The sequence below is a fragment of the Denticeps clupeoides genome, chromosome 7 (genome assembly GCF_900700375.1).
Source record: "Denticeps clupeoides chromosome 7, fDenClu1.1, whole genome shotgun sequence".
Classification (NCBI taxonomy): Eukaryota; Metazoa; Chordata; class Actinopteri; order Clupeiformes; family Denticipitidae; genus Denticeps; species Denticeps clupeoides.
Window position 1 is genome coordinate 3,065,965 of NC_041713.1, and position 26,365 is coordinate 3,092,329.

The 26,365-nt window shown below is 38.4% G+C and overlaps 1 protein-coding gene, 1 long non-coding RNA gene and 1 other non-coding gene across 15 annotated transcripts; 2 read left to right on the forward strand and 1 right to left on the reverse strand.

The window, feature by feature from the left end:
* Window positions 1-2,713: 2,713 nt before the first annotated feature.
* On the reverse strand, window positions 2,714-2,820 carry LOC114795016 (U6 spliceosomal RNA). Its single transcript, XR_003750424.1, has one exon. It is a non-coding gene; the product is annotated as a U6 spliceosomal RNA (small nuclear RNA).
* A 4,959-nt stretch (window positions 2,821-7,779) lies between these two features.
* Window positions 7,780-15,066, forward strand: LOC114794054 (uncharacterized). 5 transcript variants are annotated; one of them, XR_003750297.1, is made up of 11 exons: window positions 7,780-7,826; window positions 11,212-11,269; window positions 11,574-11,663; window positions 12,063-12,181; window positions 12,310-12,570; window positions 12,640-12,768; window positions 12,850-13,366; window positions 13,444-13,515; window positions 13,590-13,722; window positions 13,796-13,930; window positions 14,196-15,066. It is a non-coding gene; the product is annotated as an uncharacterized LOC114794054 (long non-coding RNA). The 5 variants fall into 5 exon arrangements; XR_003750295.1 differs by having other exon boundaries at window positions 13,809-13,930; XR_003750296.1 differs by having other exon boundaries at window positions 13,876-13,930.
* Window positions 15,067-15,591: 525 nt separating this feature from the next.
* On the forward strand, window positions 15,592-25,127 carry LOC114794043 (uncharacterized). Of its 9 annotated transcripts, XR_003750294.1 has the most exons (17): window positions 15,606-15,649; window positions 15,820-16,337; window positions 17,124-17,319; window positions 20,204-20,268; window positions 20,350-20,421; window positions 20,673-20,729; window positions 20,813-20,956; window positions 21,117-21,261; window positions 22,109-22,141; window positions 22,352-22,384; window positions 22,594-22,626; window positions 22,842-22,874; window positions 23,092-23,124; window positions 23,389-23,471; window positions 23,787-24,186; window positions 24,609-24,794; window positions 25,039-25,127. XR_003750294.1 is itself a non-coding variant. In XM_028986312.1 (15 exons), the coding sequence occupies exons 4-15, from the start codon at window positions 20,230-20,232 to the stop codon at window positions 23,817-23,819; spliced, it is 738 nt and encodes a 245-aa protein (XP_028842145.1). In that variant the 5' UTR covers window positions 15,606-15,649; window positions 15,820-16,337; window positions 17,124-17,319; window positions 20,204-20,229; the 3' UTR covers window positions 23,820-24,592. The 9 variants fall into 9 exon arrangements, 8 of the variants coding, with proteins under 8 accessions (XP_028842146.1, XP_028842145.1, XP_028842149.1 ...); XM_028986312.1 differs by lacking the exons at window positions 24,609-24,794; window positions 25,039-25,127 and having other exon boundaries at window positions 23,787-24,592; XM_028986314.1 differs by lacking the exons at window positions 15,606-15,649; window positions 24,609-24,794; window positions 25,039-25,127 and having other exon boundaries at window positions 15,851-15,908; window positions 16,035-16,337; window positions 23,787-24,592.
* Window positions 25,128-26,365: the final 1,238 nt, after the last annotated feature.

Consider the following 26,365-nt stretch of genomic DNA (forward strand, 5'->3'; position numbering starts at 1 on the left):
CTTTGATTGTAGACTATGTCATAAATCATGGCATGACGATGACAGCAGCAGCTACAATGTTTCAACCAAACCTCAGAAGATCTTCTGTGGCCTCCATTATCAGAACTTTCCACAATGAAAACCAGTCTTCAGAATCTACTTCAGATACTTCAAACTGTTGCAGTGAATTAGTGTATACAGCATGGCAGTGTGTACCAAAGGGTGTGATGTTTTTTTTTTTTGTAAATTTGTTCTTACCATGACTTTCTCCCTGCAGAATAGAGATTAGGCCAAATAGGGGAGGCAGAAGCAAAATTCTGACTGACCAACAAGAGCAGGCTGTGGTCAATATGGTTCGGGTCAGAAATGATATTCGCCTTAGAGAAATGCCAGAAGATTCTTTCCCAGATGTTTGGCAAATTAAAATATCCATTGTGATGTAGATGAGAACCTGTGGCCAAATCCACAAGATCCATAGATCTTTTTTAACATAGAAACATAGAAACATAGATCCATAGTGCAGTGATGAACACTTCCGTTTACAATATACAGTATTGTTTTCTGTTATTTTTGTTTTTTTAAGTAATCTACAAATCTTATGTTGTGATTTGATTTGATCAGTAAATTCCAGGTTGCAGGATTTCAAAAATGCCACTGTGTCTGTACTATTCTCTCTAGTCTTCAATAAAATAATGAAACCTGAATCACAGATTTTGTACACCTATATTTAATGATTGTACTAACAAATACACAATGAAGCTATGAGTATCTTGTGTATGGGTGATCTAAAGTAATGTTCCTATGATATTTCATAATATATTTGATTTTTAGAAACAATGCTTATGCAAAAGCAAAGCTTCTCTAAAGATATGAATGCAATACGCCAAGTTTTGAACACTGGACAGCCTGACTGTTAATGACTGTTTTGAGTTTTGTGTTTAGAATTTTGAAAAATGGCATGAAGTTTCTGTTATTAGTGCAAAAGTGATTGTAAAAAACTGTAATAGCTAAATTAAATATGGCAAAACCTCCCTGTAAATATTAAGGTAAAACATTTTCTACTGGTAACAGTAAAAGGATGTTAGTATTGCTGATTTTACAGTTAAAAGTTGTTAAATTTAATACTTTACTGTTACAATAAAAGTTTTTTTTATTGTTTACGGAGACACTGTTTTACCCAATTATAATATCAAATTAAAATGGAAAAAAGGGTTTACACCATGAAATATGATGGCCTTTTACTGTTCAATTTATAGTATGTATTATCAACTTAATTCCATGCATTAAAACATTTTTAAATATACATAAAATATTCAGCCAACTTAACATTTTTGTTGCTGTTATCAGGTGATATAGAACCTTTCCCAGACTAGTGTTTTTAGTCATTCTATTCTTCAATCTTAACACACAAAGCATTAACTGAAATTTTCAAATGCCATAAAAATATCCAGCTTAGTCTTTTATAACAAAGTACTTTATTTAATATCTGTAAGGTTGTAAACATCAAATATTACAATTTTTACTTAATATATTTTACAAATACTCAAGGAGAAAAGAATCACCAAGACAGTTTTCTTCAAATTTGTACAAATTCAGTGCAGTAAGTACCAAATTATTTGCCAAAACCACTTTACAATCACTTAGAGAAATTTAAGTGTGTTTTGGGTACATTTCTAGCAACAACATTATGTCAGTATACATTAAATGCTGCTTTTCCACATTATCCAAATGCAATCACCCCTAAAGGGGAGAAAGAGAAACACTTCCTCTACAACTGAAAAGAAATCTGAATCTAAGAAATTCCTCAAACAATTTACATCATGAAGCTTATCAACAAGTGCATTAAAGCTGAATATGTATTTCTTCAAATCTGCCTCAGACAACAAAATAAACTTGTTTTGAGAACTTTAAAACTGAATTTTTGGTTGATTCTAGCTTCAAAGTATAAGCAATATACATACAGCATTTCATTCACATCATTCAAATACAACAATCACTAAAGAGGAGCTAAAGTTTGAAGTCTTGCATAATAAAACTCAAGAAACAATACCTCTAAATCGGAGGGAAACCGGAACTAGGTATTACCTATTTCTTTCAGGAACAAAACAGTGCAATAAAGCTGAACATGTACAAATAATACCAGACATTTTATCTAGTAAAACTTGTCACTGTTACACTGACTTTCAGAAATGTAACTCTGAATTTTAACAACAAAACATCTGCAGTGTATGTAAAACACAGCATACCTTTTCACATCATAGCCAAACATTGTGGGTATGTCTAGGTCCACTCATGGTCTGCAATGTCTGAGATGAGAGTGAGATTATCGTGCAGCCTTATTAGACAAGTGTACCCTGGCATAGTGTGGTGGTAATGTTTTACACTTACCATTATGGGCCCAGGCAGCAACTAGTCTTCTGGCTTGTATGGGCTTTAACACTGGCAGGCCTGAAACATCTGATGTCTCTCTGAAAGTGAGAAAGTGAAGTGATTGTCACACGTGATACACAGCAGCACAGCACACAGTGCACACAGTGAAATTTGTCCTCTGCATTTAACCTATCACCCTGAGTGAGCAGTGGGCAGCCATGACAGGCGCCCGGGGAGCAGTGTGTGGGGACGGTGCTTTGCTTAGTGGCACCTCAGTGGTACCTTGGCAGATCGGGATTCGAACCAGCAACCTTCTGATTACGGGGCCGTTTCCTTAACCACTAGGCCACCACTTACCTGTCAAAAAAAAATGGAACGCTTCACGAATTTGCGTGTCATCCTTGCGCAGGGGCCATGCTAATCTTCTCTGTATCGTTCCAATTTTAGTATATGTGCTGCCAAAGCAAGCACAAAGAGTCAAACACAGATTTTGGAAAATTTTCAGATGCCTTGAGCATCTTTTGAAGTAACTATGCTTGCTCTCAAAACGCATAGTCCACAGCCTGATGAGTGGGCCAAATTTCAAGATAAGCCCTGGATAATGGCATAAGAAATGGTGTTAAGTTGGTATCTGGAAACAGTGTCTTTCTGGTTTCAAAATATTCTTGGATTAGAGCATCCAGATAAGTAACCTGAGCCTTGGAAATTTGCTGAGCACAAATTAGGTCTACAATGTCCTTAAGCTGCAAAGTTAACTGCCACACATTATCTTGGGGGTTCTGCACTTTGTCTCCAATTACGAGAGGTAAAAGTCTCAAGAAGTTCCAAATTTGAACAGCTTGTCCACTAAGTTTCAATGTTTTTGGACTGACCTCACAAGGCTTAGAGGAAGCATCTGTTCCTTTGTATTTAAACTGCTTGATGCGCCTGTTTAAATTTGTGTAGGTGAACCATTTATTAGTCTTGATAAAGTAATTGAGGTAAAGAGCAACATCGTGGGAGAGGACACCTTCGAAGATGTCATGACCAAGACATGGGGGCATGCCGGGCATGCAAACATCAAAGTTTTGTAAAGAATTAAATACAGACCTGAAGTGGCAGATCTGTACGTTTCTGGGGTCCGCTGAGGTCCACAGATGGCTGGATCAGCACCCTGAAATTCAGTTCAAGTCAACAGACAGTATCTGCATAAGTACTCAGATGAACTGAAATTTTCTGTAAAACCACCAATACAACGAGAACCCAGGTTGTAAAGCTCCCTTTACAACAGATTTGTCTACTATTGTTATCCCATTCTCCTCTAGTACCCTCAAATCAGCCAGGAGTTCTGAAAAAAATTTGTTATGGCCAAATTCCTTTGAAATCCTACTCTCTACACAGGAAAACCAGTTGCATATGATCAGGATTTGATCGGGCATGTGGGGGGATGTTGAGTAGAGAGAAGTACACATCCAAAACCTTGTGCTTCTTTTTAGCAGAACCAAGTGGGTTCACGACTTCAAATGCATCCTGGTATAGAACGAACTTAAGACAACAAGTCAGATTGTTTTACAGTGTCAGAGATTTTTACAATGTCTTCATCTGAAACGGACATATCTTTTAAAAGTGAGCCTAGTCTATTCAAAGTATATGTTTGTCCCAATTCATGTATATTCTGCACTTCTTCAACAATGGTTTGAATGGTAGATCCTGGAAGAAGATGCTGTCCCTGTAGTTTAATGTAAAACATACATACATTTCTGAGATACAGGTCAGTAAAATTAGACCCATCCACAACAGAGTCCTCAGCATCTGAGACACTGTCAGCCATCTGTATGATGCCACTTGTAGTGGGATCTGACTCAGTATCTTTGACTGATGCACAAATCACACTTTCTGTTAGAGTTATCCGTCTTATCCAACACTTATAAAATAGAGAGATATGACACGAAGCAGTTGAGCTCTTTTTACTTGCAAGGAGAGCGATCAGAGACGACCATGCCTCCAAAAGCTCTGCCGTCTCTTCCGCTTCCTCTCTTTTTATATAATAAAGGGCGGTACATTCATCACAGGATCACACCATATAAGCTTATAATTTGCATGTAGGGTTGTCTCTTGGTAGACGCTCCATCGCAAGGTCTTCTTGTTTTCTTGCTTCGCTGCGGCTGCAGGCCTCCTCTTATCATTCTGTTCTGCAAACAACCTTTAGCCCACCAGTTTCTCATCCAAGAGACTAATGATTAAATATAGTGCGCATATTAAAAAGAATAATACAGTTTAATACATGTGAGATATAAATGTCAAAAAGGAAATAAAAGGTAATTGCATGATAACTTTTATATATTTTCCAACATTTCCCCCCTGTTTATCATGTATTTTACTCTTTTTTTTTTATATTCCCTAATATCCTCTTTTCAGCATGACTGTTCATTAGTTCATAAACTGAGTAATACATTTACACTCAAAGGGTTGTTGCTTTAATTCTCGAAGATAGATTCTCGGAACAGTTGGCTCAACTGTAAGTCACTGGGCTCCATTGTCATCTGAAAGCCCTCATCATGGTTTTTATTTTCAAAAAGTGGGTATAACTGTGTAGGATCAACCTCCCTGGGTGATAAGGCCGTAGTGATGAGACGGTTCACAAGACTGCGCAGACAAGGAATACAACAACATCCACACAAGGTCAGAATTGCTGCAAATACAGCCATAGATGTTAAAACAGATTGAACTAGGGCTTTGTATTTCCTGAATACATTCATCCAGGAATCCCACATCGTAGTTTCCACCCCTGAATGCTCCTTCATCTTCCGGTTGAGGGTGCGCAGGCCGTCAATGGCCAATGTCAGACTGCCTCCTGCAGCTGTGTTGTTTGGTATGAACGAGCAGCATTGCTCTCCAAACATGGCGCAAACCCCATTTTTCTCAGCCAAGAGCATATCGCTATTCTGTTCTGAAAAGCCATTAGGGAAGTGGCGGATAATTGCCCATGCACGGCCTCAAAACCGTCTTGTTTCCAATTTCCTAATTTCTGAACATTGTAATGGATGTAGTTGATCCTGTCTACGTTCTTATCAATCGTACACCACCAACACAAGGTTGATTCGAATCCCGCTGCTATTTGATTTGCTATTTTATATTCGTCAGGCACCCCCCCTGGGAACCCCAATTGCATCTATGTAAGTTGGATCTGTTAGCTTCTCCCAGGGCGGGGTTGACCGCTTCATCTGGTGCCAGTCTGCAGGCACCAGGCTGTCTATTTTGAATAATAGGTTACTTATTGTTGTTGGATATATGGACACTGGTAAAGCTTAAAGTGAAGTGATTTGTCACATGTGATACACAGCAGCACAGCACACAGTGCACACAGTGAAATTTGTCCTCTGCATTTAACCCATCACCCTGAGTGAGCAGTGGGCGGCCATGACAGGCGCCCGGGGAGCAGTGTGTGGGGACGGTGATTTGCTCAGTGGCACCTCAGTGGGACCTTGGCGGATCGGGATTCGAACCGGCAACCTTCTGATTACGGGGCCGCTTCCGGGGTTACTAAGACACACAACCCGGTGGTGTTTGTGGGCAATCAATCAAACAACCTGATCCCAAACTTGATCCCAACTTCTGCAACGACAATCTGGTTGAGTTATAACCGCTGGTTTTACCTGTAATAATGGTCATGGCCCCATACAAAGCATGCAATCTTGTTGAGTGACATTAGCTGCTTGCTCCACTTAAAGAAGCCAATTGTTGTTTTTACCACATCAAGCATGTATCAATGTTTTTTTTTTTTTAATATAGGCTAAAGCCATATGTAGCTGTACCAGTCCCACCAACCCCCCTGTTGTGTTTTCCCATGGCTCAAAATCGCAGCCCATCTGTATGTAGATATGTACATATGTAGATTGGTTTTTTTTTTTTTTTTTCTTAAAAAAATCGTAAATAATAAAAAATGAAATTAACAGTTGTCGATAAGGTAACATCCAAATTGCATCAAAAACCCGCGTAGAAACACATCCTCAGTCATGCTGAAAATCCAAGACTACTATAGCAGTAACATCCAACATCCGTTACGCACCCGATTCGTCTTTACACAAAAATTTGCACCTCCCAAAAATAAATAAAAAAAAGAATGCATGAAAAAGCAGCTACAGGACATAGTGAAGGAGAACAGAGGTGATACGGTCACAATTTTGGAGGCCTAATGTGGGTGGGGAGTCTGTTTAAAGCTAAGAGGGCCTGCTCTGCATCAGGGTTCCACAGCACCTGAGAAGACATGGATTTATAATGAGTGAGGGCAGTTAAAGGCTTGCTGAACCTTGGAAGAAATACTCTATGGTAGGAACAAAAGGCAATAAATAACAACAACTGTTTTACAATAATGGATGTGAGGAGTTTGGATGACAGGTCCTTGTCATCTTCCACTAATAATGTGACCCAGAAATATAACGGAAATGTAACAGCAAAAATGCAACTGAAATCCAAACCAAAACAATAGACAATAACCCAATTGCTGTAAATAATAATAATAATTATTATTCTCTAAATGCTCTCGGTCTGGGTTCAAGGAAACAAAAAGTGCACAGCGCAAGTTATAACCAGAATAATGTAGTCATCCCAATGCTACCATTTAAATAAAAACAATACAGCATCATATCGGTCATTGGCTGGGGCAACACAATGAAATGAAATAAAATCCACAGTACAATAGAAATGTGAAGCCTTTTTTATTTATTTATTTATTTATTTATTTATTTATTTATTTATTTATTTATTTTATATAGGCTAAAGCCATATGTCTTCCACTGTGCTTCTTTTACATGGCTGCACTAGAATCAACAATGAGAAAATAAAAAAATTCACTTGTCAGAGGGATGCGTATCAGTGTGTTATGTCTTCGTATTCAGCGTGAGTGTCAGTGTAGGTCAGTGTAGGTGTGATGGACCTTATTCAAAGACACAGTAACAGAGGCAAACAGTGCAGCCGTTGGGAAATCTCCCTTCTTAAATAAAATAAAACAACACAAAACCCAGAAAAAAGAACCCAAAGTGTACATACAACAGTACAATATTCATTTAAAATTGCACAGTTTAGATGTAATGTATATATTTTCCCCAGCTTTTCACAAACTTAATTTTAAAACTCTCAGAAAGAAAAGAAAACAAACAAAATACACAAAATGTAAATTCAAAATATTTCCCATATTCCCTTTAAATCTGAATAAGGTGGAGACCTGTTGTAAATCGCTGTTCTGATGCCCAGACGGTAAAATCTATTGCTAAGAGTTCCAAAACAAAACGAGAGAGAGAGAGAGATAGGCCCCACACACACACATACACATACCAGAGAGATAAGGTCTGCCAATGCCTGTAGACGCACATACCCACACACACACACACACACACAGAGGCTGGAGTGTCTCATCAGAACTCCTGTCCTACACTTGTATTTTCCTGTAGATGTAACCATTCCCCTATTCCGCCAGTACTGCGCTGAAAAAGTCGATGGTAAGTTGTCAGCTTTAATCACTGCTGTCACGTTTATGTTTTTCCCAAATAATTTTTCTTTGAAGAGCCATCGATGAATATTACCTCACCCTGAGGCAAGGTTGGTCACTTAAATCTAATCTAGATTTAGCTGTGTGTTCTGCGAGTGCTTGGCAGTCGTGTTGTTCTCCGTCATCGGGTAAAGTTAACAATGTGGCTGGGTTAAATGTGGTGCATCGTTCCATAATTGTGGCTGTGACAGCAACGTGGCCATGCAGGAGAGGTGCCTTGCAGGTGATAAAAAGATCATATTGGTTTGCAGTAGTAAAGCAGCCACTGCATGTGGGACCTTAAGGGTCAATGGGTGGAATAAAACTATTCCGGCACTTGCTTCTACTGCCATCAACGCCGCTATCACCGCCCTCACACAGTGTGGCAATGCGCGGGCTACATTATCTAATTTGGATGAAAAATAAGCTATCGGTCTCAGGTTGTCTCCATGTTGTCGGCCTAGGACAGAAGTCATATATTTGTCTTTGCAGTCCACCATTTGTATAAACGGTTTACTATAATTTGGCAAGGCTAGAGCTAAATTGGAGGTCAGCGCCTGTTTAATATCACAAAAAGCTTTTTCTGCTTCTGACGTCCAGTTTAGCGGTTTGTTTTTTAGTAATTGGTTTTGGCGCCTGTAGGACCGCTGTTTTCCGTTCTTCTAGAATAGTTCTGCCACCTGCACTGAGGTGGTGACCCAGGTATTTGACTTGTGGTTTCCATAATTGCAATTTGTTTTTACTAACTTTGTGCCCCTCTTTAGCTAGGTGATTTAAGAGGGCCACAGTGTTGTTTTTACATGCTTCTAGACTCGGAGAAGCCACTAATATATCATCAACGTAAAGTAGAATCTGGCTTCCCCCAGGTGGTTGAAATTTGGACATGCTGGCATGCATGGCTTGTGAATATATAGTAGGGCTTTCGCAATAGCCCTGGGGAAGCCTAGCATAGGTGTATCGTTTCCCCTTAGATGTAAAAGCGAACCAAAATTGGCTGTCTGTGTCTATGGGAATGGAGAAAAAGGCATTACTAATGTCGACCACAGTAAATATTTGCGCATCTGGTCTTTAGAATTTGGAATTTAGTAATGTGTGTGGGTCAGGCACACACGGAGCTCGCTGTACTACTGCAGCATTTACTGCCTGCAGATCCTGCACCATTCTCCATCCCACCGAGGGAGCTTGCAGTGTTTGACTATTATTAACGTGATGGAAATTTCCCGTTAAAAAAACAATGCAAGTGTGCTTTACAGTATGGCAATATATTTTTTTCTGAGAAAAAATTTAAATATTACTGTTTTCCTTGATTATTTAATTACAGTGACATCACGTAAAAAGAAACGTAAGTGGAAGTATGATGTTAAAACACCACCCTCTGGTTCCCATGAGATTTTCCTATAGGCTCTTATAATGATTTTCTTCAATTTATAAGTAAAATAAAATCTGTATTAAACATAATTCGTCATAACTATTGTCAGGGTACATTTACCAAAAGCTTTACTTTACTCAATTTATAAAACCATGGGAAAATCTTGAAGGAACCAGCGATGAAATAGTCTTTCAGTTTCTGATGTCATTCCTACCACCTCTCTTATCTAATCCAGGTCATCAAACATATACCCGGTATAAATTTGAGCAAACTGTATCAGCTACATTACATACAGACCTACATAAAACAAATGTAAAGGTTAATACCGGTTTTAATGAAGCGACGCAAATACCCTGAGATACGACATCTATCTTCTAGTGAACAATCGTCATTGTCATCGTCATCATCCACACTGATATCAGAGGGCCAGCAGATACAGGGCAGCAGCATCTGGAAACAATAATATATTTCTGTTGCAACAGTACTATATGCACATCACTTCATAACCAATTTAAATTTTCACATTCCCTCGGAAAAATATCCACATCTGTCCTTTCAGTCACCAGTGGCCACCCCGACATTATAACCACGCCTCCTCATGTATGCCAGTGTCTGTCCGTTGTAAGCGGTATGAATCCCACCTTTTTTTATTTTAGCCCCTCCCCTTGTCTTCATTAATGACTATTCCAATTAAGATTGTAAACCTGTACTCTCCTTTCCCTCACGCACAGTAGAAACTTTTTCATATAAAAAAACAACCTAAGTTGCAAATTGGAGAAAAAAAAAAGCATCAACGATGAACAAAAAGAGAAATGTCTGTATTACTGAAAGTGCACTATTACTATTGCCTGTGATACATAAAAAGCAATAAACCAGATAAAAGAAAGCGCAGATTCCTGATTGCTAATGTATTTCAGTCACTATTATCTTACGATGGTACGAGCCTTATTGCTATGATGATAAATTATGATGAATGATCTGTGGCGTTCTGTTACTGCGTTTGAATTATTGGCCGTGTTTTAATTTACAGCTTTTAAATTCAGTTATTATCATTATAATAGTAAAAAAATTTTAAAAATTATAATAGTAAAAAAAACGACAGAAGGACCTTCAGACAGAATGGCTTCACTCCTGGGATATTAATTTCCTGGGATATTCCTACAGCTGCCTGGATGTCCATGGGCGGGACATCGTTTCTTTCATGTTACATGTCTGAAGGCAGGGACGGATTACGGACCGTACGCAAACCATTTTTTTTTACATTGGAAAACTTGCAATGCGTAAATCATGGGGAGAGACCAATCTTTTCCCATGGTAATAACCAGGATGCTGCACAGTAAAATCAGTCAAAAAAGCAGTGTGTCAGTTATACCTCGTTCTAACATACTGGGTGGTACATTCAGACGCCAGCTAGGTTTGTTCCGAACATAGAAATTCGTAGAACTTCACTGTTGTTTATCTCATGATCGATGGTCTCCTCCTTTCTCCATCTGCAAGTTCTCCATTCGCTGTTTTCCCAGGTCCCACCAGGTCTCGGTCACCTCGCCCCGGCGAACTTATTTTGCAACCCTTCTCTTGTTCCACAGTTTCTCTTCCAAGCAGCTAATGATGTTACGATGTTATCATTACAAATACAGATGTTGGCTAATTAATAATAAAGCTGGTGTTTGCCAGAGGTTAACATTCCAAATACAGAAGTAATAGAAAAATATGATTGCATGATAATTTATATACTTTTTCCAACACAGTGTTAGAGTATGGGAACTCTAAAAGAGTCAATTCAACAATAGTGAGTGTAAAATGCTTGCTTTTGTGCTGAAGTGTTGGTGTTAATTTTCAGAGTTTTTTTTTTACAGTGTAAGAGTCTGTAAAGACATTTTACTCTTTCGGAGTTATTAAAACTCTACAATCCAGTGTTGAATAAATTTTCCACCAAAATAGTGTAAACCTTTGTAAACGTTACACTGATAAGCCTTCTTCTTGGCAGACCATGCAAAGTTTTCTCAGCGCCATTTTCAACTGTCCATCTCGCTTGAAGAAACACGGTAAGCTTCCTTAATTTGCAATTTTCATTTCTGTTATCGACTAAGCACATTATTAAAATAACATTCCTCCAAATATGGAACTATTTTTGTCAGAAAAAAACGTGGCAAGTGCAACGAGTTGTTAGCTATCTTAAACATTCAATATGCCATCCTATTTAGCATTTAAGACTAAATTAAAAATAGGTGACGGAATTAACACTACTACTGCATTAAATTGCCACTGTGCTTTCAGACGTTGATAGTCTTATGATATTATTACATATTACATTTGTTTTTTGAACTCATAATTTTTTCTTTTTTTAAGATGCCATCATGCTAATTAAAACAAAAATCGATAAGGAACAGAAATATGTGAAGATTGTTGAGCCAAGCATGGAAGAATTCTTGAAAGCTGGTAAGCCATCATTAACTCGTTATTGCAAACATTTGTTAAAGAGGATTTGATCCAGTGTTGCCCCTAAAAGTCAGCATCTTTAGTTATCCCAAAGAAAACTGGTGAAAGAATTTGTCATGTGTGACACAAGTGTGCAAATGATTTTTTTTCTTTCTTTTTTAGTGTGTTTAAAGTTCTATTACTTATTAACAGTATGACATACAGTGATTCTGACAACTGAGGAATAAACTACAGAGTATCTCCTTTCAAAAGAGACCAAAACCATGTATATACAGCATGCAATTTATTTTGGGTACACCTGTTTTACACGTTTTAGCCGATTTTGTGCGGCTGGGCAGTAGGTTAAATATTGTAGTTTAAATATTTTAGACTTACAATTTCATTGTATTTTTCTCTAAGCTTTGGTGAAGTTCTCAATGAAGTTCCTGATGAGACAGGAACTGAGGTGGATGCAGAAATATTTGAGGAGCTTGTGCAGCAGCCCACAACTGGTATATTCACCATCACATTTGGCAATGGTAAACTTGATTTTTCTCTATTCTTATTTCTTTTTTAAATAACACTGCATGCAGATTATGACCAAAGTACCCTAAGACTTTGGGGTGACAACCAGTGAAAATTTATTTTTGCTTCTCTCTCTTGTCAGTTCTGGAGTCTCAGAGAACTTTGTTCAATAGTTCTCAAGGATCACTGTCATCTGACTGCAATCGGGAAGCATCATTTTCTCAAGTACATGAAACTGTAACAGATTCAGCATCACCGCTTTCACAGAGCGAGTCTGATGATACAATCATCCTGGAAGTTGTGCAGTGCAGCTCTGATGATCCTATCCACGATGAGAATCAAAGTCCTCCCAGTAAACGGATGAAAGTACAATGGATGGATACAGCTTCAAAAAAAGTTGGATGTAAGCTTTTGCTAACATGATAAAAAAAAATTACGAATAGGATTTGTAATAACGAATGTCTGTTAACAGTTGGTTGAATCTGCTGTGAGCAAGAAACCAGGTGGAGATCAACTTATTAGGGAATATATTCGGCCTGACAGACTCCTCACGGCGAAAGCTAGTTAACATTCCTGCTGCAGACATGACTGAAATGCATGGGTAACTTTATTTTTTATTAATATCAATATTTGGAAGTTATTTTTACACATCAAATAAATATGTCGCTCTTATTCCTCTCAGGACAGCACCACCACGGCGTGTGAGAGAGCTATACGATCAAGGCATCATTGAAATTTTCCCAAACCTGCGGGATCCGTATTGTTAGACCAATCTTTAAATAATTTAGAACACATAAGTTATTTTATTTATCTTTGGCTTTTGACTGTAATGCTATCTTTCTAACACTAAGTTAACCTGTTCTAATTTCCATGATGGGGAGAGTGGCAGTGGTTACCTAGCATGGAGGCTTAAAACTATCCAAAGGAAGAGCACCTCATCAGAGGGAAGACGATCATCATGTCAGCTGACTGAGGGTGGACCAACAGCCAGACGAGGTGTTTCATTTAACCCTGGGATTATCCTGAATGAAGAGCAGTGTTAGGAGGCCATTTCCTTCATGAAATATTCTTCGGATGAGGCCACTATCAAGAACAAGATGAAGATGACGTTTGACTACTGTCGCAAGATGGTCCAGGATGAAATAAGATCATCTGATGTCTTGACGGAATTTCCTCGCTTCAAAGACATCAAAGGCTTGGTAACTCTTATTTTTACACAAATAGTTTTTTGAATAAATCAAAACTTGGCAAAGAAAGTTACTTACGCCGATTTCAGATCCCGTTTTGTGCGTTAGCAAGACTTCATCCTGGAATTCGGAGAAGAGGTTGCTTCCAAGTTTTTGGAGAGGTTAGTGGCAACATTTTTTTTATATCCTTTTCATAGGTTCATATACTCAACTGATATTATACGTTTTACTCTAGATGGCCTACCGTTTCAAGCAGAAAGTCATCCAGCAGAGTAAGGGTCTCCCAACCTCAGCTGATCTCCAAGAACTGATCTACTGTGCTGAAAGAGCTTGAAGTGGTGAGGAATTGGAGGAAACTCTTGTCACTGGTAAGTTTAAATGATGTCATATAAGATTGGCACTTTTTGCTTAAATTCCTTTCATTAAATAAACAATTTATAGTAATTTGGTAAAGACAGGGATCTTTCCTCCATCATTCTTCTGCTCCACCTCATTCCTCCCACCTGTCTGGGCCGCAAAAGACCTGGAAAGATTTCAGCATCCCAAGCTGAGAAGAACCTTGTGGTCTTTCAGAAGGTGTGTTTGTATTTTAGCAGCTATTTCATGCCTTTTTCTGTTACTTTGTAAATTATCAATTTATTTCTGTTTTGACACCCATTTTATTAATTTTTTTACTCTTTACTTAACCAATGAATTATTTTTAAATTTAAATGGAATTGAGTGGACTGTTGATTAGGTGTTTATTAAATTTTAACAGAGAAAGCTTTTCAAAAATAACTTTTGACGGAATCGTTGCCTTTTTATTAAACTTGCTTTTCCTTTTTTCTCATCTTCTTTTCAGAGTGGAACAAGCGTCCAGGAACATGTTGATGCCATCAACTCCACTAAGCAACCTTGCAGTTGGGACAGAGAGGAGAACCATCCATGGGTTCTTCATTGTTCTGGACAAACAGGTCATTCCATGCAAGTCAACCAGTTCATTGGGAGCCTTTGATGAGCTTTTCAAGGCTCACTTTGTTTTTGGAACAGTTTACAATCAGATGTTGCACAATATGTATGTCTTCATACAAACAACAATCTACAACATAGATGTTGGAAAGGTTCAGGAGACTCCTCGTGTTGCAGAAATACGAGCTAGACTGCTTAACTAGCCATTGAAAAAATCCCCCTAGATTGGCCAACAGGTTTATCAGTCATTGTGTTTGTATTAATGTTGAATATTTTTCACACTTGATGTTCTAAATCACTCTATTTGAAATCTCTAATGAGATGCCAGTATTCTGTAAAGTCAAAACTGTTTTTGTGAAATCTGAAAATTATACTTGTTGGTTCAGGTGTTGAAACTATATGTTTTGATGAACATTACAGTGCATTTAAGATTTTGTTGAAACCGTTCCACCCACTAAAGGTGCTTGATGTTCAAGAGTTGCGTTACTGCAAACCACTAGATGTACAGATGTCCTACGGTACAAAAGATTCCTCCCTGTTCCTTGTTCCATATTGTCATTTTATGGAGTCGTGATCAGTCATTTTAGTACTTTAATTCTGAGAACAAAGTCAGAATTCTGAGAATAAGGTCAGTAAAGCTGGTCCAGTCAGGTTCATTTTCAGCAAAGTCAACAGGTTTTCTATATATTATTTCCTGTGTGAGGAAGTTAAAAATGTAAAGTATGTTTTATGCTCAGTTCAATAAAACTATTCAAGATTTTCAAGACAATAGTTTGTTCATTCTTTAACAAATATTTTAACTTTACTTTACTTTACTTTACTTTAACAAAGCATTTCATGCTTTTGGTTGTGTATAATTGAGGCATTAAAAATAGATATAGATAGATAGTTAAGTTTGTGTGATTTCAATAAAAATATGATTAACAATAGATTTTTGATAGGAACATTTTTGTAACACTGGTTTGATTGGTTAGTAACACTGATTAGAGTTATTTCATCCATGTTTAGTGTTACATAGATTTTACACTTACTAAGAAAGATTTATTGGTGTTGACTTAAAAAAAAACCACTTAAAAAGTAACACTGTCATATTTAAATAACACTGAGAGTGTTAGTTATTGCTTAGAGTAAAAGTATATTAACAATTGTGAGTGTAAAGACCAAAAAACGTAAGATTTACATGAATGTAATGTTACCCGCTCTTATTTTGATACGGTAACGGAACTGAGCTTGAGGTAAGACAGAAGACGCGAGGTAAAGCAGGAGAGGCTCAGTGGGAACGCACAGAAAAGGACAACCGAAAAAGTTGAAAGCAATAAATCTAGCATCAGTTGATAAGGGAACAAGGTTTGTAACTATGACTAAAGTATATTTGAGCAACTTGTAATGTTTATGAGAAAAGACGTGATTTGTTAAGGGAAACAAATCACGTTGTTAAGGGAAAGAAATATGCTAACGTGAGGTGCTGTGCATGACGGTGCATGTGAGTGTAATTATTGGTATCTGCTCTTGCTTAGCTCTTACGTTGGTTGATGACACGGACGGCTTCAATAAATCATCATTTGACCATCAGTTCTGGCCTTCTCAATATTGACTGACTGCTACAGTGAGTGTTAATGCAGGCTTACTCTACTACTAAATAACACTGGCAGGACCATATGTAACCTGGCCCAGTGTTGAAAACGACTCTTTCGGTGTTGCATTAACACTGCTCATTTTGCTGTGTGAATAGAAATGGGATGATTAGCAAAAGTGCTTAGTTTTTTTTTTGGAGTGGACACAGACACCATCACCAAAGAGGTTTAAAACGTTCGGAAAAAGACGTCCTGACTTGGCGTCTACATCGGCGCGACCATCTGACGTCACCCAGAGAAAAACCCCGAGCAGAATTTCCCGGAGTGTAAAATCCACCCGGAAGAGTCCCCCCACCCAGCCTGCCAGCTGTCGAAATAAATCCGATAGAGAGCGAAAGCGCGTCCGGAGAGGAGCGGAGAGAGCTGCGGGTCCCCGGCGAGAGTCCAGTCCGCGGTGCGCGGTGAGTAATTCCCGTTATTAGGACCTTCTGACAGGCTTCATGCCCGGTGCATGTGGCCGGTTAAACACGCAAGTGTTTAAACAGAAAGCAGATGTGCCGAATTAAGTAACTGCATATTGTGCAACTGGTGTTTATGTGATTCATGAAAAAAAAATATTCCAAAAATATTGATGTGTGAGGATTTTGTACATGAAGAGCACATTTTTTAACACATCCACTCACAAGCATCTTCACAAGCATGTTCTCCAGTTATTTCCTGTTCATTGTACACTTTGTAAAGTTTCCCTTTTCTCATATAGAGATAACCTGTACAGTATTTAAGTTTTAGTTAGTATAGTTTAGTTTAAGGTGAGTGTTAGGGGATTTAGTGGGCTGTTATCTGGTTCAGGCAGGGGCGTGTATCGATCTTGGATGGATGCCACCCCTTGTTCTCTAGTGCTGCATCTGGTACTGAAGGTACTGAAGGTGATTGCTTCTCCGAGCTACACCGCTGTGTCGACGTCTCTTCTCTCCCCATCACGGAGCCCTTCTTTTACGATTGCACGTGAAGTTATTTCAATACACGGTATACTGTTGTACTGACGATAAACCGATCTAAACCAACACGGCCCATGTTAACTTGTGTCGGGCACATTTTAACCCCCTTCTGTGCCGTGAACAAATACTTCTGTTTTTAACGTTGCTGCATGGGACTAGTCGGACACCCTAAAAATGTACGGTTTTCTGCACTTATGATTTTATATTAATATTTTTTTTGTTGTTGTAAATTCTCTTTTTTTTCAATAGCTTCAACACGGACTGACCCTGAAACCAACGTAGAACTGTGCTGCTGCATTGGAATAGTTGGACACGCCTCCATTTTTGTATTGTTTTCTGCACATATTATTTTTGTCACGGACTGAGGGCAGAGAGTCCGGCCCCACGATTCGGCCGGAGCTTCCTTGTGTTTTGTTCACCGTTATCCTGATTGTGTGCAGTCGTTGTAAGTATTTAAATGTCGCCTCTTGTATCGCTTCCTTGTTGGGTCCTTAATCTGTAAGCCCTGTTCTGATGCATGTACCTGTTTTATGTAATAAACACACGTTTGTGAAGCTGTGCGGCTGTGTTTATCCCTGCCATCCTTCTAACACATATTACCAGCCTACCTTCTAACCCCGCCCTCATTCTGACACCCATTACCAGCCTACCTTCTAACCCCGCCCTCTTTCTAACACACATTACCAGCCTACCATCTAACCCCGCCCTCATTCTAACACACATTACCAGCCTACCTTCTAACCCCGCCCTCATTCTGACACCCATTACCAGCCTACCTTCTAACCCCACCCTCTTTCTGACACACATTACCAGCCTACCTTCTAACCCCGCCCTCATTCTGACACCCACTACCAGCCTACCTTCTAACCCCACCCTCTTTCTGACACACATTACCAGCCTACCTTCTAACCCCGCCCTCATTCTGATACCCTTTAGCCTACTTTCTAACCCCGCCCGCCTTCGTTCTGACACACATTACCACACATTGAACTGCCGGTCTTCACTGCCAGCTATACCACTTTTACCCCACACTAACTACCTATCTTCATCTGCAGCCGGTCTAACACAGATATTTTATCGAACAGATATTCAATAAAATCGATTTTCGGCACGAGAAATCGTAGGTATGGCGGGAGAGCATGTGGAGACAGTGTGAGAGTTGGCAGCCCTGTTATAAATAAATATAAATCACAATGAAAAAAAAAACCCACCAGGCTTCTGCAATAACATAATAGCCATAAATATATGAATAATTTGTATCAATATTATTAAATGATAATGTCAGGGATCAGTGCAGGGCAGGGAAAAAGGACTCATAAAACAGGGGATGTACTAAACAATAAAAAGCACATGGACACTCATGTCAGGACACAGTAAAATAATAATAATGACCGGGCGAGGACAGGACACAAACATGGATGCATTTATACTAAACACAACACTAGCGTTTAACGAAGCGGACTTGTAATCGGAAGGTTGCTGCTTCAAATCCCAATCCACCAAGGTGCCACTGAGGTCCCCTTGATCAAGGCACCGTCCCCACACACTGCTCCCCGGGCGTGTTTCAGGGCTGCCTACTGCTCACCAAGGATGATGGTTAAACACAGAAACCCCATGTCACTGTGTGCACTGGATGCTGTGTCACTTTCACAAACACCCACTCTGAACGTGAAAGTGCCTCAAAAGCCAGGATCATGACAGAGAAACAACCATAACAACATTAGGACATTATTATGTTATGAATATTAGAGCGTTGTATTATTAATATAATATATTATACAATATCAGACCGGTTTGTCGAATCGCCAATCTCAGATGCACGTCCCAGACAGAAGACATGGAGTTTTTTTTTTTTACTTTTTTTTTATGCCCTGGGAAACAGAATGGACTGAGGCGCCAAAGCAACATGCATGTGAAAGCAGGACTATGAGGTATGAGGCGCCCCCTAGGCCATATATCAAGAAAAACTCGCACATACACTATCTTTCCTCACAGATCTACACACAAACCTCACACATACACCATATATTCCTCACACATCTACACACAAACCTCACACACACACCATATATTCCTCTAACATCTATATACAAAACCTCACACGTACACCATATATTCCTCACGCATCTACACACAAACCTCACACACACACCATATATTCCTCACGCACCTAAACACAAACCTCACACACACACCATATATTCCTCACGCACCTACACACAAACCTCACACACACACCATATATTCCTCTAACATCTATATACAAAACCTCACACGTACACCATATATTCCTCACGCATCTACACACAAACCTCACACACACACCATATATTCCTCACGGACCTAAACACAAACCTCACACACACACCATATATTCCTCACGCACCTACACACAAACCTCACACGTACACCATATATTCCTCACACATCTACATACAAACCTCACAAGTACACAATATATTCCTCACACATCTACACACAAACCTCACACGTACACCATATATTCCTCTCACATCTACACCCAAACATCACACGTACACAATATATTCCTCACACATCTACACACAAACATCACACGTACACCATATATTCCTCACTAATCTACACACAAACCTCACACATACACCATATATTCCTCACTAATCTACACACAAACCTCACACACACACACCATATATTCCTCTAATATCTACATACAAACCTCACACACCATATATTCCTCACGCATCTACACACAAACCTCACACGTACACCATATATTCCTCACGCACCTAAACACAAACCTCACACACACACCATATATTCCTCACGCATCTACACACAAACCTCACACACACACCATATATTCCTCACGCACCTAAACACAAACCTCACACACACACCATATATTCCTCACGCACCTACACACAAACCTCACACGTACACCATATATTCCTCACACATCTACATACAAACCTCACACGTACACAATATATTCCTCACACATCTACACACAAACCTCACACGTACACCATATATTCCTCTCACATCTACACACAAACCTCACACGTACATCATATATTCCTCACACATCTACACACAAACATCACACGTACACCATATATTCCTCACTAATCTACACACAAACCTCACACATACACCATATATTCCTCACACATCTACACACAAACCTTACATGTACACCATATGTGTACGGCCTAGAGGGCGCCTCATACAGGACCTGGCTTTTTTCTTGATATATGGCCCAGCTTCACCTTGTGGCCAAGTCTTCATTGGGAAATAAAATAAAACCCTTAATGACCCTCCATATCTCCATCTCATCTCTGCAGTGTGACCTGCTCAGGGCCACAAGGAGATGGTTTTTGGTGGGGTCTACAGATGTGTGTTCTTGGTGGTGAGTGAGCGTATATTTGGATCGGACAGTACAGTACAGAATGCAAATGATTTTTTAATTTACCAGACATCTTTTCTGCAGGTGTGGCTGTGGGTCTGTGCTGACAAAATCTCTGTAAACACTTGTAGCTACAACCAATACATGGATCGTTTGGTAAATAATTAAAAGCATTCTTATTGTTGTCATTTTGTATACTGTGTGTGTGTAGTTCACACACTTGTTTTGATAATAATTAATAGTTCCAGTACAATTTCTACCAAAAAAGAAACAAAAACATTTGTCATTGTACCTGTCACATGACCCATGTCCATTTTCAATCTTCATCGTCCAACGGGAATAAAAAAAAAATCTCTGTAATATGGCACTCAAAGGGAAAAACATCTCATGTATTCTGCTCATTTCAGGTAGCGTCTGTTCCAGCAGATTACGGGTTAATGGTTCAGGACTACAATGGAAGTGGGGTAAGGACATCATTGTAACCGATACGGTGCTGTGCATCGCTCATTTGATCACTTCTCTTTCTCTGTGTTTTTTTCTGAACAAGACTTCACGCCAGAATCTCGTGTGTGCCCTTTGCTCAAGCTACATCATTGCATCACAACACAATAATGCATTAATACCCTGTTCAGAGTGCAGACAACAGCAGTTGAACAACACTGAAATGCTGCTGAAATGTCTCGTCCGTAAGGTAAGTTCCAGCATTTAAAGGATCATTTCTTGTATTTTACAGAATGGTCTTCTGTTTCACCTCAGTCACTGAAATCTTGTGGTGGAGCGAAGATGCTCAAATTGTACTTTGTAAGAAATCGTAGATTTTCTTTCTTTTTTCTTTTTCTCTTTCTTTTGAGACGATGACCGATAATCTGAATACCACATGTAAAAAATGCTGTATAACCAGCAAAAGAACGTGGGTTCGACTCTCTGATGTAAGGCCAGACATTCTGAATCGTTTGAATGAATCGAATTGGATGGAGAAAATACCAGATACCACCAGTAAGTCAAGGTTTTTGTTCCATGTCTGGTTGACATTTTTCTATTATTAATGCCTTATTTATACTGAACCTTTTGTAAGTTATTAACAATCAGGCAATCGTTATGAACCTTTTAATGTAACATTCTCAAGGAACTGGATTAGGATCCCCTGTACTTTTCTGTTTTAATTTGCAATCGTTGAACATGTTCATTTTCTTTTTTAGGTTCCACTTCCAGTACTAACACACCAAATAAGTTTCAATTTATAATAAATCATAATAATATTCCCTCATATTTTAAATTATTTATATCCTACAAGCAGGATAAACTGGTCTCCTGATCATCAGATAACAGATAAAGATCCTTTTTTCCCCATTCTTTACAATCAAGCAGAGCTTTATGATTTTATAGTATATATAAAATTTCAAGCCTTACTTAAACACAACTTAAAACATGTTCTGAGTTAATTCTGCTTCATCCACAAAAATTCATTTGTTAATGCCAATTCTCTATTTTAATTTCTATTGATAATGTACAGAAGGCTGTTGGGGGAATCTGGATTAGGGTCTCCTGTATTATTCAGTTTTAATTTGCTATAGTTGAACACGTTAATTCTCTTTCTTTTTCTTTTTTTTTAGCTTCCACTAGTAAACCTACTCATGGGAAGTGTCAAATAAAAAATATGAAGACATCCTTGATCTGAATGAATGAAATATTCTTATTAAATACTTTGTTCCTTACATAATTGAGTGTGCTGACAACAAAACCTGACCGAATGCTGTTGGAGGACCTCCAGAATCTGGATTAGGGTCTCCTGTATTATTCAGTTTTAATTTGCTAACATGTTAATTCTCTTTCTTTTTTTTAGCTCCTTCTACTTGCAATATTAACACTACTTATGGTAAGTGTCAAATAAAAATATGAAAACAACCCTATTCTGAATGAATGAAATATTCTTATTAAATACTTTGTTCCTTACATAATTGAGTGTGCTGACAACAAAACCTGACCGAATGCTGTTGGGGGACCTCCAGAATCTGGATTAGGGTCTCCTGTATTAGTCAATTTTAATTTGCTATAGTGTAACACGTAAATTCTCTCTTTTTTTAAGCTCCTTGTACTTGCACTAGTAACACTACTCATGGTAAGTGTCAAATAAAAATATGAAGACATCCTTGATTTGAATGAATGAAATATTCTTATTAAATACTTTGTTCCTTACATAATTGAGTGTCCTGACAACAAAACCTGACCGAATGCTGTTGGGGGACCTCCAGAATCTGGATTAGGGTCTCCTGTATTATTCAGTTTTAATTTGCTATAGTGTAACACGTAAATTCTCTTTTTTTTTAGCTCCTTGTACTTTCACTAGTAACACTACTCATGGTAAGTGTCAAATAAAATATGAAGACATCCTTGATCTGAATGAATGAAATATTCTTATTAAATACTTTGTTCCTTACATAATTGAGTGTGCTGACAACAAAACCTGACCGAATGCTGTTGGGGGACCTCCAGAATCTGGATTAGGGTCTCCTGTATTATTCAGTTTTAATTTGCTATAGTGTAACACGTAAATTCTCTTTTTTTTTTTTTTTTAGCTCCTTGTACTTTCACTAGTAACACTACTCATGGTAAGTGTCAAATAAAATATGAAGACATCCTTGATCTGAATGAATGAAATATTCTTATTAAATACTTTGTTCCTTACATAATTGAGTGTCCTGACAACAAAACCTGACCGAATGCTGTTGGGGGACCTCCAGAATCTGGATTAGGGTCTCCTGTATTATTCAGTTTTAATTTGCTATAGTGTAACACGTAAATTCTCTTTTTTTTTTTTTTTTTTAGCTCCTTGTACTTTCACTAGTAACACTACTCATGGTAAGTGTCAAATAAAATATGAAGACATCCTTGATCTGAATGAATGAAATATTCTTATTTAATACTTTTTCCTTAAATAATTGAGTGTGCTGATAACAAAAACCTGACCGAATGCTTTTGGGGGACCTCCAGAATCTGGATTAGGGTCTCCTGTATTATTCACTTTAAATTACCTAATTCTCTTTCACACCGTGTGCTGTAGTGTTTCACGATGACAATCACTGCACTTTCACTCACTTTCTCTGTCATGTTCTTTGATTTTAGTGCTTGCTGTCATTACTGGGATTTCATTACTTCTCAATGTGGGGCTGCTGTACCTTAGAAGTAGGCAAAATCAGAACTCTGCGGTAAGCAAGATCCACCACGTTCTCATAATGTGATTTTAAATCGAGTCAACAGTAATTGATTCAGTAATGGACAATCATTATGTGTGTAAGTGTGGATGTGATGTACTGCTCAGGAAAAACACTGCAAGTGGATATCATGTGGTGGGATATCGGATTATCCGGTGTGCAAAAAGTGCCATTGTTCCCAGATTCTCCACGGAACACAGTGAAAATTGCTGATTGATAGGCAGCAGTTTAACTTGATTGCTCGAGTACAAGTGCTGATCTGGTGCATTTATTTCAATACCAACTGCTGTGTCTGTTTTAAACTCACAGAATTATCCAGAAGAGGGAGGGTCACAGGACTAAGAACACGTTATAATGATATCCCAAAATGTTAAGCTATTATTTGTTGGCTACACACACATGTGAAACATACCTTCAACAAGCTCTATACTGTTATATTTTTGGGGCGTTTTTGTTTTGTTTGGTTTCCCTATGAACTGTATAACATGTATGTAGCTGAAATAACAATAAACTTCCTGGTTTCATCCAAAACCGGGGGTCGGGTGTCAGCACCAACCAAGACAAGAGTGTCTTCTCTCCCCCATAAGGAAGTGAGCCACCTCCTGACCCAGTCCTGCCATGCACTGACCTCCCCGGGTCTGAAGGGGCGCAGGGGAGCGGTCACAGTAGACTGTTACCGGTAATAAGTACTCTGAACAGCAGTAGAGTGGTAAATAAAGCATTTATTGATGTATAACTCCAGTGTGCAAGAATAAGTGCGGTTTAGTCTTGGGTTTGATTTGCAAGCTAAGAACAAACTGGCACAGTTTATGGATAGGAAATGTCTGTAGGGAGTTTTGGATGATTCCCTGGGGGAAGGGTGGAGCAAAGGCTCTATAGAACGGAGTAAAATGATTTATGACTTGATTGAGAAGATGTGAATGAAATATGTTTTAAATGTAAATATATATATTTGTTGAATGTATATATGCATAGGAGGAATTAATTGTCATCAGCCAGATTAATGTAATAAGATCCTGGACCAAAATGCTATTTTTATTAAGAAATGTAATTTTTTTTCCCTCCATGTTAATTTTGTTCTTGTGTTATGTGGTGTTCATTTGTTGATTTGTCTGTGGTTGGAATAAACAGGGTGATATCCATCTCTGTGTGGCCTTCCTTGCCAGCATCATTGCTCAGGCTGTCCTGCTCAGATGGTACTTCCGTCGCCCTGCTGCAATGTTAAAGCGACAGAATGTCAGAACCTTCCCAATCCCGGTACTCTAATATTCTGGAAGAAATGCACAACGTGGTCTCTTTTAACCACACTTTGGACTGGTGAGCAAGTCTGCAAATCATTTATAATTCCATAACCTCATGATACAGCAAAACACGTTACAGAAAAATATCTACACACCTGAATATTACACCTGACTTTTACTCCACACCTATTATTAAAGCCAACTTGTAAATCCTATTTAGTTTAGTTTAATATAATACAGTTTTATAAAAGGACCTTTATTTGTGTGTTAATACATCAGTATAAAAAATCCTTTTTACAATCAATCATTTCATTCCGTAGGTGAAACATTAGATGGAGTGTATTAAAAAGCCCATGTGGTTGGAGAGAGTAAAGCTGAATTTACAGTCAGGCGACTTTAAGTTTGTAAGGGAGTTTGTCTCTGATATACAGCTCATCTTTGATAACTGTGCTACCTTCAACAAGGTAAGACACCTTACCAAACGAATAATAATACTATTGATGCTGATAATAATAATAACAACAAAAAGAAGCATCCCTATTCTCTGAAACGTGGAGAGGCTATAGACATTTTTGTTCTTCCTTGATAGAATAAGGAATTTGGAAGAATTGGGGCTCAGTTTGAGGAGGAGTTCTGTCACACATTTAAAACCCAGTTGTCATCCCCCTGATGTCCTGTCTGCATCCATCTGACTCTAGACTGGGTTTTAGAAGTGTCATTGCCTTGTGGTTTTGAATTGACAGTATTTGTCTTGCATCTCTCTCTGTCTCTTTTTCTCTCTCTTTCTTTCTCTCTCTATCTCACTGATCTGGCAAACCTTTTTGCAAAATATTGAAGATGTCTTTTCTCTGGTTTGGCCATGGGATTAGAGTTTAGAATTTTTATTCTGGTTTAAAGTTTAAAGCCTAAATAAGATATGCTTCAGCTGAAGGATCTGAGAAATAAACTGGAGCATTGTGAATTCAGTGAACAGGTGGTTGGAATGGATAAAGATCTCAAAGATTTTCATGACAGATAAGTATTTCAATGTCTAGCAAGGGGAGTCTTTGAAGTGTATTACAGGTGGCAACTGTGACAATGAGTGTGGAGGGTAGGAATGAATGTGCCAATATTTCTTCAGAAAAGTTTGCAAACTCTGGCGGTTATTGAGGACAGAGCTGGCAACATTCCAGGAATCTAGGAAGTCTCTTGACATACAGGGGTTAAAATTTAGAGCAGGTATTGTAGTGTTCCTTCTTTCGATTCCATTCAATTGTTATGTGTATGTATAATTGCTCATGTATAAATTTATCTTGTATGTTTTCTTTTGTGCTTTTGCGTTTTTTCATGTTTAAGAGAAGAGTTGCAACAGTGCAAACTGTTATATGTATGATTAATATGCAAGATTAAATAATTAACCATTTAATAGAGTTTTCCTTAATAATGTTCTCTGACCATCAATGAACAAAATATTTTAAACTATGCTTTAGTATTTGTGTTTGAATATTTTTAGAAGCGTTGTTTGATAGCTCCACGTCAGAAAAGAAGAACCAAAATGGAGAGGTAATTCGTGTATTTATAATTTCCTCCTGAATGTTTGAAGATGGAGAGTCTGCGCACATGAGGTCTGTAATGCATGACTGCTAATGCTCTTCAACACTTTGCTGT